We start from the raw sequence: 12112 nt of genomic DNA, 5'->3' as shown, positions 1-12112 counted from the left end.
AATTTCCTGGGACCAAAAATGTAAGGCTTATATTTCTATCTAATGTTTAACAAAAAAAACATTCAAAAATAAGGTTTGGAAGGAATAAGAACTGAATGTGTTTCTTCTCCCTTCCCTTCTTTTTTCCTCAATTAAAATCTGTGAGAGCCTTATAAAAATGTGTGCATGAAGATAAGTCAGCATTAGTGACATGTTAAAGCAAAACAATCGATATGAGCCTGTAACTCTTACCAGTAATTCTCAGTAGAAGAAGGTACGTTACATCCAAAAAGTAACATGTGATGGACCGTGTCCATGCTTGCTTGAGGCCTGAAGTCAACTGAAAGACAAATTAATAAACTAGTATAAATGTGAGTTTTATTCTCACTACAGCAGACCATTTTGAGATTGTCCATTAGGTGCATAATGAAGATATTGTTATACCATCGTTTGTTCATGGTGTCATGAACAGGGATAATCTTTTGGTTTTTGTGTTCACTCTGATGTGTGGGCTCAGCACTGCCAGAGTGTTTAAGTAACAGAAAGAAGAGCTGTATATTGCAAGTTGTGTTTTTGTTGTTTTTCAATGTCAATTTCTTACTACAGGACAAAAAGGAATTATACTGAATGGATTATACCTTCTTTTCCCTGTCCAGACATACTTCTAAATATCATATCTCAAATCCTACCACTTTCAATCCAACTGTGTCTCCATGACGCTGCGAGAAAGGCAAGAAACCCTACCAGACCTCTGCCAATTTGGCCCAAAATGAAAAAATCCTTCCTGATCCAAAAATAGGCATTTGGTCAGACCCACAGAATCCTAAAGCCACAGCTCCTGTAGGACAGACGAGGCAGCTAATAGAAGTTAGAAGCTTTTGAAAATCCCGGGAGAGACTTTAAATGGAGGGTGAGGGGACGGGAAGCATGTGAAAGACAATGGGCCAGCCCATTCCCACAGCCAATATGAAGATGGAGAACCCAAGGAGAAGGACAGGCCAGCCCCAGTCTTGCCAAGCAAGGCTCTTGCATCTTCCCCATTCCTCTCCTCCAAGCACTGTGTCACATCCCCTGAACATCCATTCAACCTTCTCCCCCAAACTAATCGATGTGGGGGAGGGGGAGAACAGCTCCACTAAAACTGCTCACATGCTTAGACAAAATAGCCAAACAAATTGCTAGTTTTGCTCAGAGATATCAGTATATAATATCAGGTATCATACAACGATACAAATGAGTCAAGACTTAGGGTTACCAAAAAGTTCCCATTACATTCTGAAAAAAAAATCTAACAACCATCACCACAGATTCAAACATAACTCTGGCAGCATCTGCAACCCAAACATTGTTCTAGTTCATGCCAGAAACCACAAAAGAAAAAAGAGTAAAAGCTTTTTGTCAGAGCTGAAGGAATTGCTAGTAAACAAACAAAATGGTGAAAGTTAAATGACTTTCTTAAAATTAGACAAGGTGGGTGAGGTAATGTCTTTTATTGGACCAAATTCTGTCTGTAGACCAATATCTACAACGCTGGATATGAGTCAAGAGTGTTCCCTTGTTGCCAAGAAGGCTAATCGCATTTTGGGCTGTATAAGTAAGAGCATTACCAGCAGAACGAGGGACGTGATCGTTCCCCTCTATTCGACATTGGTGAGGCCTTATCTGAAGTACTGTGTCCAGTTTTGGGCCCCACACTACAAGAAGGATGTGGAAAAATTGGAAAGAGTCCAGCGGAGGGCAACAAAAATGATTAGGGGGCTGGAGCACATGACTTAGAATCATAGAATATCAGGGTTGGAAGGGACCTCAGGAGGTCATCTAGTCCAACCCCCTGCTCAAAAGCAGGACCCATCCCCAATTAAATCATCCCAGCCAGCGCTTTGTCAAGCCTGACCTTAAAAACTTCTAAGGAAGGAGATTCCACCACCTCCGTAGGCAACGCATTCCAGTGTTTCACCACCCTCCTAGTGAAAAAGTTTTTCCTAATATCCAACCTTAACCTCCCCCACTGCAACTTGAGACCATTACTCCTTGTCCTGTCCTCTTCCACCACTGAGAATAGTCTAGAACCATCCTCTCTGGAACTACCTCTCAGGTAGTTGAAAGCAGCTATCAAATCCCCCCTCATTCTTCTCTTCTGCAGACTAAACAATCCCAGTTCCCTCAGCCTCTCCTCATAACTCATGTGTTCCAGACCCCTAATCATTTTTGTTGCCCTTCGCTGGACTCTCTCCAATTTATCCACATCCTTCTTGTAGTATGGGGCCCAAAACTGGACACAGTACTCCAGATGAGACCTCACCAATGTCGAATAGAGGGGGACGATCACGTCCCTCGATCTGCTCGCTATGCCCCTACTTATACATCCCAAAATGCCATTGGCCTTCTTGGCAACAAGGGCACACTGCTGACTCATATCCAGCTTCTCGTCCACTGTCACCCCTAGGTCCTTTTCCGCAGAACTGCTGCCTAGCCATTCGGTCCCTAGTCTGTAGCTGTGCTTATGAGCTTATGAGGAGAGGCTGAGGGAACTGGGATTATTTAGTCTGCAGAAGAGAAGAACGAGGGGGGATTTGATGGCTGCCTTCAACTACCTGAAAGGGGGTTCCAAAAAGGATGGATCTAGACTGTTCTCAGTGGTAGCAGAAGACAGAACAAGGAGTAATGGTCTCAAGTTGCAGTGGGGGAGGTTTAGGTGGGATATTAGGGAAAACGTCTTCACTAGGAGGGTGGTGAAGCACTGGAATGTGTTACCTAGGGAGGTGGTGGAATCTCCTTCCTTAGAGGTTTTTAAGGTCAGGCTTGACAAAGCCCTAGCTGAGATGATTTAGTTGGGGATCGGTCCTGCTCTGAGCAGGGGGTTGGACTAGATGACCTCCTGAGGTCCCTTTCAACCCTGATATTCTATGATTCTATGGTGAGAGAGAAGCTTTCAAGCTACACACAGCTCTTCAACTGTTTCTTAAAACGTCCATTGTTGAAGGACAGTGCTTTACAAGTACAAGCAGAGCATTTTTAATATCATTTTTAACTTGATAGAATCACTTAAAAACAACAGGATGTAAACTACCCTATCCCTTAATTTAATGTTATAAATTGAAGAAATGAGCATCTTTCAAGTGATTGCCCCATCTTGTTTTTTTGGCAATATATTAAGTACTTAACCACTGCACAACTGGGGGGCGGGGAGGGGGGAGAATCAATCAGAGGCAATACTGAAATGCGGTCTATTGACATTTTAAAAAGCATTGCCCCACAGGAGCCACAAGACTGTGCAAAAGCAGTTTACAGCCAGGCACTCTCTTGGAGAAGAATGCCTGGGGCCAGTTCATTATTTTAAAGCTTTGTTTAATATTACAAAAGAATATTTAAGTATTTTAGTTATGCTTATGCATCGGAAAACAAAGCTATAAAGCAATCAGCAAAGGAATAATAGAAGCAGCAATTCCAAGATGACATCTGGAGTTTTACAATTCCCTCAGGATGCTACAAAATCATTTGTGAGTTGTGATACTTAAACTGACAGCACAGTATCACCAAAACAACTCAAAGTATGGTGTGAGATGTCTACGTACTTATTTTTTCCAAAGAGAAAATACTATAGTCTTGTAAGATAGTAGAAAGAGGAAGAAAGAATTGAATATAGAATCTTCTTTCGGTCTAACTAAAGTCTTTGGGCATGATCTAGGGCAATATCAATAAAATCTAACAGCCTGTGATATACTGGAAGTCAAATGAGATAATCTGATGAAGTGCCTTTCCGCCTTAAACTCTATGAAAGTATACATGCATCAAGTCAAGCTATATCTCAAAATCCAAAAATTAGGCTATTTTTATAAAAACTAGAATTTCTTGAGAAGCCCTCTTAACCATTTGTCTTCCTCAGCCATGCTCTCTCTCTCTCTATTTGCCTTTGACATCCAAATATTTTTATGATTTCTTCCTCATTATCCACCTGTCCTGAGAATGATCGAACACTGGTTGTGCTCCCCATGTCAGATACTTGCTGTTAATCACTATTAATCATTCGCTTATAAGTGGCTACAAATCTTTATTTTCAGTAATGGTGAAGTAAAATCTCTCAGGATAGTCCCTTGACTTCACAGCTAATGCCATCAAATCATCATATTTTGCCCGTAGGACCTCAATTAAATGATAAATTATCAGTGGATACTGAAAGAACTTCAGAGAAAACAGACCAGCCTTTTGCTTCATTTTCTGAAAAGACAGGATATGGACTATATGTATTTTAGATGACTCAAAGAGGAGGTAGGGAGAAAACAAACAAACAAAAAAGCATGTGTTCTTACACTGGAGCTGATCTGAAAAAGTTTAGCTGATGGGGAAACAGAAGCCCTTCTCCTAATTGCCTTACCAGCTCAAGCACGGGTCAAATACTCATGCTCTGGGTCTCACTCTTCCCAATTTACTAAACCTTATTCAAGTGAAACCTCTCACTCTATGAGAAAGGTCAGCTGGGCACCAGATGCATACAGGAATACAGGCTACAACTGGAATTTTCTAAGGTGCCTAAAAGAATTAATCCCAATAAGTGCAATGGGAGCTTGGTGCCTAATGCCCTTAGAATTCTTTAAAAATCCAAGTCTATCTTCCTACGTTATGTGACTGGGGGATTGCTAAGAACTAATACTTTTCAGAAAGAATTAAGAAGCCTGAAATAGATTTTAAAGTGGGGAGCTGCCTAAATAAATTGCTTATCAAAATTAGCTAAGACTGCCTCTCCTTCCAAAACACCACATATATGGTCTACATCTACAGAATTTACTCCTGCTAAGCTACAGATGTGTTTAAAAGTGAATATGGCCACCTTGCCTAAAGCTTTCTGTGACTGAGTGCCTTGAAATCCTGGACAAATGGGTAAAGGTCAATGTTCAAATGTCTCGATTCTTTGTCTAATAGCATTGTGGTTTTGCTCTTCACATTTTAAATGCTAGTGATCCAGTTTAAGCCATGTATACAGAGCATCCAGATCCCACTGTAACAGGCACATTACAAAAATATGTATTCAGTGCTGTTCGTTTTACTTTTACCTGTAGTCCATTTGCAAGCAAGACAAAAGCTCAAAGCAACAGCATACAACATTTTTGCCTGCAAATTCTATTTATTCCATAATCATAGAACAATTCTGTATTAAAGACCTTTTGTTTCCACCTTTTTAATCACTGTCTTAATAGTGAAATTACAATTAACTCTTGAATGAGACAATGTGTCATTAATGTGAAGTTCTCAACTTGATTCATAAGCATTTTAAGCTGCTATTGACAATTTAAGCAAGAAATAAGTTTTCTAAAGGAGGTCGTAAATAGTTCATAAATGTGAAACAGGATTATCTTTATTGTAGAATCTGACACATGTGGAAATTGTATTGTGAGTAATTTACTTTCTTGAAGGCTGGCCTTTCTGTATTAAAGGAAACACAGTTAACTTAAAAAAAAAATATCTCAATCAAAAAACACACCACACTTCTGTCTGAATAATTTTACTTGCTGTTTTAACTAACATCTAATATTTCAACTGTAGTAATTTCAGAGAAAATAAAATGTTTCTTTTAAAAACCGGAAAATGTAATTGTAAAACCCTAAAAATTAGCAGGCGCAAATATACCATATATACTCGTTCATTAGCCTGATTGTTTATAAGCCGACCCCCATGGATAGGTAAAAATAGTATAAACTGTATGACCCTTTAATAAGAATACCCTGTATTTTAGGGGTTGGCAAACTTTTGTTCCTGGCCCATCAGGGTAAGCTGCTAGCGAGTTGGGACGGGACGTTTTGTTTACCTGGAGCATTCACAGGCATGGAGCCCCTCAGCTCCCAGTGGCCGCGGTTTGCCGTTCCCAGCCAACGGGAGCTGCAGGATGCTTCCCATTGGCTGGGAATGGCAAACCGTGGCCCCTGGGAGCCAAGGGGCTCCTTGCCTGCAGACGCTCCAAGTAAACAAAACATCCCGACCCGCCAGCGGCTTACCCTGGTGGGCTGGGAGCCAAAGTTTTCCAACCCATGCTATATTTTAAAAGCTGGCATCACAAGAAATACCCAAAAGTTTTGCTAGAATTATTTTAATGTAATTAACGAAAAACCTGTTATAATAATAAATGAACAAATATGTATTCACCTTCAGAATTACACTCAATATTTAAAATCAGTAAATGGACATTTAAAACAAAACAATATGAGACTTTAAAAAGTCTTAAAATCCTTCAAAATCTGAATCAGTCTCTGATTCACCAACCAGTTAATTAAACTCTGCTTCAGTCACAGCTGCACCTGCATTGTCATTGTAGATGTCAGCAGTGTCGTCTTCAGACTCAGATTCCTTCTCATCAGCCTCTGTTGTGTCATCATCAAATATGGCATCATCTTCTGACCCGTCAAGTGCATTGCTGATACAGCATTTCCCAAATGATTTTTCTATAGTTTCCGAGGAATGGACACCCATGCGTCCTTGATCCTCTGGGCAACCAGATTGATTTTGGGCTTCATAAGATTCCCGCCTTTTGTCAACTTTACCATGCCTGAGCACATCCATTCAGACCACATGTTGCGTGGCCTGTCTTTAAAGGGTTTGTTCAGGTAGACATCAAGTGGCTGTAGAACTGTAGTTAAGCCTGCAGGTATTACAGCCAAAGTAGTTTTCATATTTTTGGCCACATTTTTCACCTCATCCATCTGTCCTGCACTTTCATCCATCCATCCCTTTTTGTGTGCACGTATGATGACACGAGCAGGAAATTTCATGTTTTTAGGCAAGGTTTTTCTTTTAAAAACAACAAGAGGGAGCTTTGATCCATTTGCCAAACACGATAAAACCACCGTAAAATGGATTTTTTCAGAGCCAGTGGTTTTAATTAAAACTGTTTTTTCACCAACACTGGTTACAGTTCTGTTACTTGGAAGATCAAATGTCATCGGTGTTCCGTCCATATTTCCTATTTGTGACAGTTCAAATGCATATTCCTTTCGAAATTTTATAATAAAACTTTGGAAAGATTCATAGATACGTAGATATTAAGGTCAGAAGGGACCATTATGATCATCTAGTCTGACCTCCTGCACAATGCAGGCCACAGAATCTCACCCACCCACTCCTGCGATAAACCTCTCACCTATGTCTGAGCTACTGAAGTCCTCAAATCATGGTTTAAAGACTTCAAGGAGCAGAGAATCCTCCAGCAAGTTATCAGTGCCAGTGATCAGGCAGATCTTCCCATCTGGCCTGGAGGAAAATTCCTTCCCGACCCCAAATATGGCGATCAGCTGAACCCTGAGCATATGGGCAAGATTCACCAGCCAGATACCCAGGAAAGAATTCTCTGTAGTAACTCAGATCCCACCCCATCTAACATCCCATCACAGGCCATTGGGCCTATTTACCATGAATTGTTAAAGATCAATTAATTGCCAAAATCATGTGATCCCATCATACCATCTCCTCCATAAACTTATCGAGTTTAATCTTAAAGCCAGATAGGTCATTTGCCCCACTGCCTCCCTTGGAAGGCTATTCCAAAACTTCACTCCTCTGATGGTTAGAAACCTTTGTCTAATTTCAAGTCTAAACTTCCCAATGGCCAGTGTATATCCATTTGTTCTTGTGTCCACATTGGTACTAAGCTTAAATAATTCCTCCCCCTCTCTGGTATTTATCCCTCTGATATAATTAGAGAGAGCAATCATATCTCCCCTCAACCTTCTTTTAGTTAGGCTAAACAAGCCAAGCTCCTTGAGTCTCCTTTCATAAGACAGATTTTCCATTCCTCGGATCATCCTAGTAGCCCTTCTCTGTACCTGTTCCAGTATGAATTCATCCTTCTTAAACATGGGAGACCAGAACTGTACACCGTATTCCAGGTGAGGTCCTCACCAGTGCCTTGTATAACGGTACTAAAACCTCCTTATCCCTACTGGAAATACCTCGCCTGAGGCATCCCAAGACCGCATTAGCTTTTTTCACGGCTATATCACATTGGCAGCTCATAGTCATCCTGTGATCAACCAATACTCCAAAGTCCTTCTCCTCTTCCGTTACTTCTAATTGATGCACCCCCATCTTATAACTAAAATTCTTGTTATTAATCCCTAAATGCATGACCTGGCACTTCTCACTATTAAATTTCATCCTGTGACTATTATTCCAGATTATAAGGTCATCCAGATCTTCCTGTATGATATCCCGGTCTCTCTCTAAATTGGCAATACCTCCCAGCTTTATATCATCTGCAAACTTTATTAGCACACTCCCACTTTTTGTGCCAAGGTCAGTAATAAAAAGATTAAATAAGATTGGTCCCCAAACCGATCCCTGAGGAACTCCACTAGTAACCTCCCTCCAGTCTGAGGGTTCACCTTTCAGTATGACCCGCTGTAGTCTCCCTGTTAACCAATTCCTTATCCACCTTTCAATTTTCATATCGATCCCCATCTTTTTCAATTTTACTAACAATTCCCCATGTGGCACGGTATCAGTCACCTTACTGAAATCTAGGTAAATTAGATCCACTGTGTTTCCTTTGTCTAAAAAATCTGTTACTTTCTCAAAGAAGGAGATCAGGTTCGTTTGGCACGATCTACCTTTTGTAAAACCGTGTTGTATTTTGTCCCATTTACTATTGACCTCGATGTCCTTAACTACTTTCTCCTTCAAAATATTTTTCAAGACCTTGCATACTACAGATGTCAAACTAACAGGCCTATAATTACCCAGATCACTTTTTTTCCCTTTCTTAAAAATAGGAACTATGTTAGCAATTCTCCAATCATACAGAACAACCCCTGAGTTTACAGATTCATTAAAAATTCTTGCTAATGGGTTTGCAATTTCATGTGCCAATTCCTTTAATATTCTTGGATGAAGATTATCTGGGCCCCCCGATTTAGTCTCATTAAGCTGTTCGAATTTCGCTTCTACCTCAGATATGGTAATATCTACCTCCATATCCTCATTCCCATTTGTCATGCCACCATTATCCCCAAGATCCTCATTAGCCTTATTAAAGACTGAGGCAAAGTATTTGTTTAGATATTGGGCCATGCCTAGATTATCCTTAACCTCCACTCCATCCTCAGTGTTTAGCGGTCCCACTTCTTCTTTCTTTGTTTTCTTCTTATTTATATGGCTATAGAACCTTTTACTGTTGGTTTTGATTCCCTTTGCAAGGTCCAACTCTACTTGACTTTTAGCCTGTCTCACTTTATCCCTACATGTTCTGGCCTCAATAAGGTAGCTTTCCTTGGTGATCCTGCCCATCTTCCACTACAGCATCTTCCTGTATGCTTTCCGCTTTTTCTTAATCACCTCTCTGAGATGCTTGCTCATCCAGCTTGGTCTACAACTCCTGCCTATGAATTTTTTCCCCTTTCTTGGGATGCAGGCTTCCGATAGCTTCTGCAGCTTTGACTTGAAGTCATCCCAGGCCTCCTCTGCCTTTAGATCCAGAAGTTCTTCAGTCCAATCCACTTCCCTAACTAATTTCCTTAATTTTTGAAAGTCAGCCCTTTTGAAATCAAAAACCCTAGTCGCAGATTTATTTTTGTTTATCCTTCCATTCAGTTTGAACTGAATTAGCTTATGATCACTTGAACCAAGGTTGTCCCCTACAACCATTTCTTCTATGAGGTTCTCACTACTCACCAAAACCAAATCTAAAATGGCATCCCCTCTAGTCGGTTCAGCAACTACTTGATGAAGGAATCCATCGGTATATATACGGTAATATATACAGTAATACCTGCAATTGCTTTTAACTATTTTTTTTAACTGATTACAGTCAATCATAATTGATAGCCTCCCTTTAAATTCTCACAATAATGCACAATTTGAAATTGAATGTGAGAGTGAGTTTGTGTATGTATGGGGGTGGGGGGGATGTGAGAAAACCTGGATCTATGCAGGAAATAGCCCGACTTGATTATGTAAAGAGTTGTCACTTTGGATGGGCTAGCACCAGCAGGAGAGTGAATTTGTGTGGGGGGGTGGAGGGTGAGAAAACCTGGATTTGTGCTGGAAATGGCCCACCTGTTGATCACTTTAGATAAGCTATTACCAGCAGGACAGTGGGGTGGGAGGAGGTATTGTTTCATATTCTCTGTGTGTATATAAAGTCTGCTGCAGTTTCCACGGTATAACATCTGATGAAGTGAGCTGTAGCTCACGAAAGCTCATGCTCAAATAAATTGGTTAGTCTCTAAGGTGCCACAAGTACTCCTTTTCTTTTTGCGAATACAGACTAACACGGCTGTTCCTCTGAAAAAAAAAAGTGGTATTGGTCTGACACCAATAGATATCCAATCTATTGGTCTGATACCAGTACGACTGCGATTTTTTTTCTTTGATGTTTTGCGGTGCGTTGTGATTGGCACAATCTATATGAGTGCTGAAAGACCGATCAATCAAGGTGATCAAGGTTTTGCCTCAGGTCTTTGTTGGGATGTTTTAATCTAAGCCACAGATACAACTATTAGAACACTGCATGCTGAGAACACTAAGTGGAATGTTTCCTTATGTCTAAAGGTGAAAACAAATGGATAATTAGATATGCATGCATACTCAATGTAAGGGCCTGACCCACTGTTATTTGAAAGGCTCCCATTGACGTCATTGAACTTTGGTCTGGACTGTAAGTGGTTTTTTTTTGGCTCAAGGAGTTCGTAAGTTTTGCAAGCCCACCTTGTGGTGGGGAGAGAATGGACGAGCCCACAAAGGGAGCTCTCCAAGACTGCTGTCCTGCAATTCTGTGTTCCAGCTGCACCCTGAGTGCCTAAATCTTTGAGACTAGAGGCATGAGACACAGCAAGAAATCACCAGCCTACACTACATAGAGATATATGACTATACCTACCTCCCTTCTCTGACCTCTCCTCTATCTATCCACAATTGTAAACCACAGACCTGCACTTCAGGCATAAGCGATGAACATGAGTTTAGCTGTAAACACCTGAATAGTTTGTATAGCACAACACTAGACAGGTAACAGGAGCAGAGTGGCAATGATATTTGCAGATGACCTCAAGATTGAGGTGTAAAACCACAGCACCTATGCCCTTACCCAAGGACAACCATAAACTCATCCATTAAGTTAGGCCTCTTTCCCACTCCAATCCCATTACTCCCAAGCAGGCAGCCTAGAGAGCCAGATGGCCCTGGAATCTGAAAGTCCCCAACCTTGTGCAGTTTACACGGTGGGACAGCCCCAGAGGGGAGGTCACTGGGACATGGTTCTAGGACTTCCAGGCTCCCAGCTCTATGATAGTAACCCTGGAAGCCTTGAGAACCCTGGCTCAAATAGGGAGCCTAACAGCCACAGGAAACCATGGCTTCAGCCTGGGCTCTGGCAGGATTCCAGAGAGGAATTACAGAGCAGGAAGCCCAGTGGCCCCCAAAGATCTGGTTCTAGCTGGGGTTCCGGGGGCTGCTAGCTTGTCTGCTGCAGAGCTGTGACCCTGGAACACCAGCAGATTTCCAACAGAAGCTTGCCTGTGTTTCAGAGAAAGTTTTGACAAATCTGCATTAGATTAAGTGAAACATTTTGCTCCAGAGAATCAGCATTTGCTGACAAAACTAAGTTTCGTTGTGAAGTTTCCAACCAGCTCTGTATATAATCCCTTTATGTTATTTATTAAATTCACCCAGCAAACAGTGTGTGCATTATGTAGTTGAAAATAATATTCTTGCTCAAATCTTCACTCATACATCTTCCAGCTGGGATTTTAACTTTAACCTCAATGTATTTTGTAATATAAAAAAGTGATATAATTTATAAATGCCATTATGCTACAAGGAGATTAGCCGAATTAAGAATTGCAATCTAGGGACATACTAAATATCTGTATTTATATAAAGAAACTTGGCCTCCCTTCCCAACACAGAGCTCCCCATCAATTGTATTATGAACTCTGAGGGAGATGGGGGGGGAATTGATTCTAACTGTGTCTAGTTTAACAATTTAAACTAATCCTTTCTAACATGGCTATCCTTAAAGATATTAACTTTATATCTCTTACCCTTTTAAAAAACAGTTCCCCCCCCCCACTCCCTAAAAATAATTTTCTATCATATTTTTCAGGAATGTAATAAGACTGACCAGGATATATGAACACTCACTGTTAGATGG

The 12112-nt window shown here is 40.8% G+C and overlaps 1 protein-coding gene across 9 annotated transcripts in view; it reads right to left on the bottom strand.

Annotated features, from left to right (window-relative positions):
- The window catches only part of PAM (peptidylglycine alpha-amidating monooxygenase), a 222824-nt gene that overhangs the window by 114747 nt on the left and 95965 nt on the right, over positions 1–12112 (bottom strand). For all 9 annotated transcript variants that reach the window (XM_048849474.2, XM_075128592.1, XM_075128594.1 and 6 more), the window contains exon 5: positions 232–319. In XM_048849474.2, the coding sequence (XP_048705431.2) occupies positions 232–319 (88 nt within the window). The remainder of the gene's footprint in view (positions 1–231; positions 320–12112) is intronic.

Source organism: Caretta caretta, chromosome 5 (assembly GCF_965140235.1).
Source record: "Caretta caretta isolate rCarCar2 chromosome 5, rCarCar1.hap1, whole genome shotgun sequence".
NCBI classification, from domain to species: domain Eukaryota; kingdom Metazoa; phylum Chordata; order Testudines; family Cheloniidae; genus Caretta; species Caretta caretta.
Note: the sequence above shows the minus strand (reverse complement) of the source record. Positions and strands in the feature narration are given on the sequence as shown.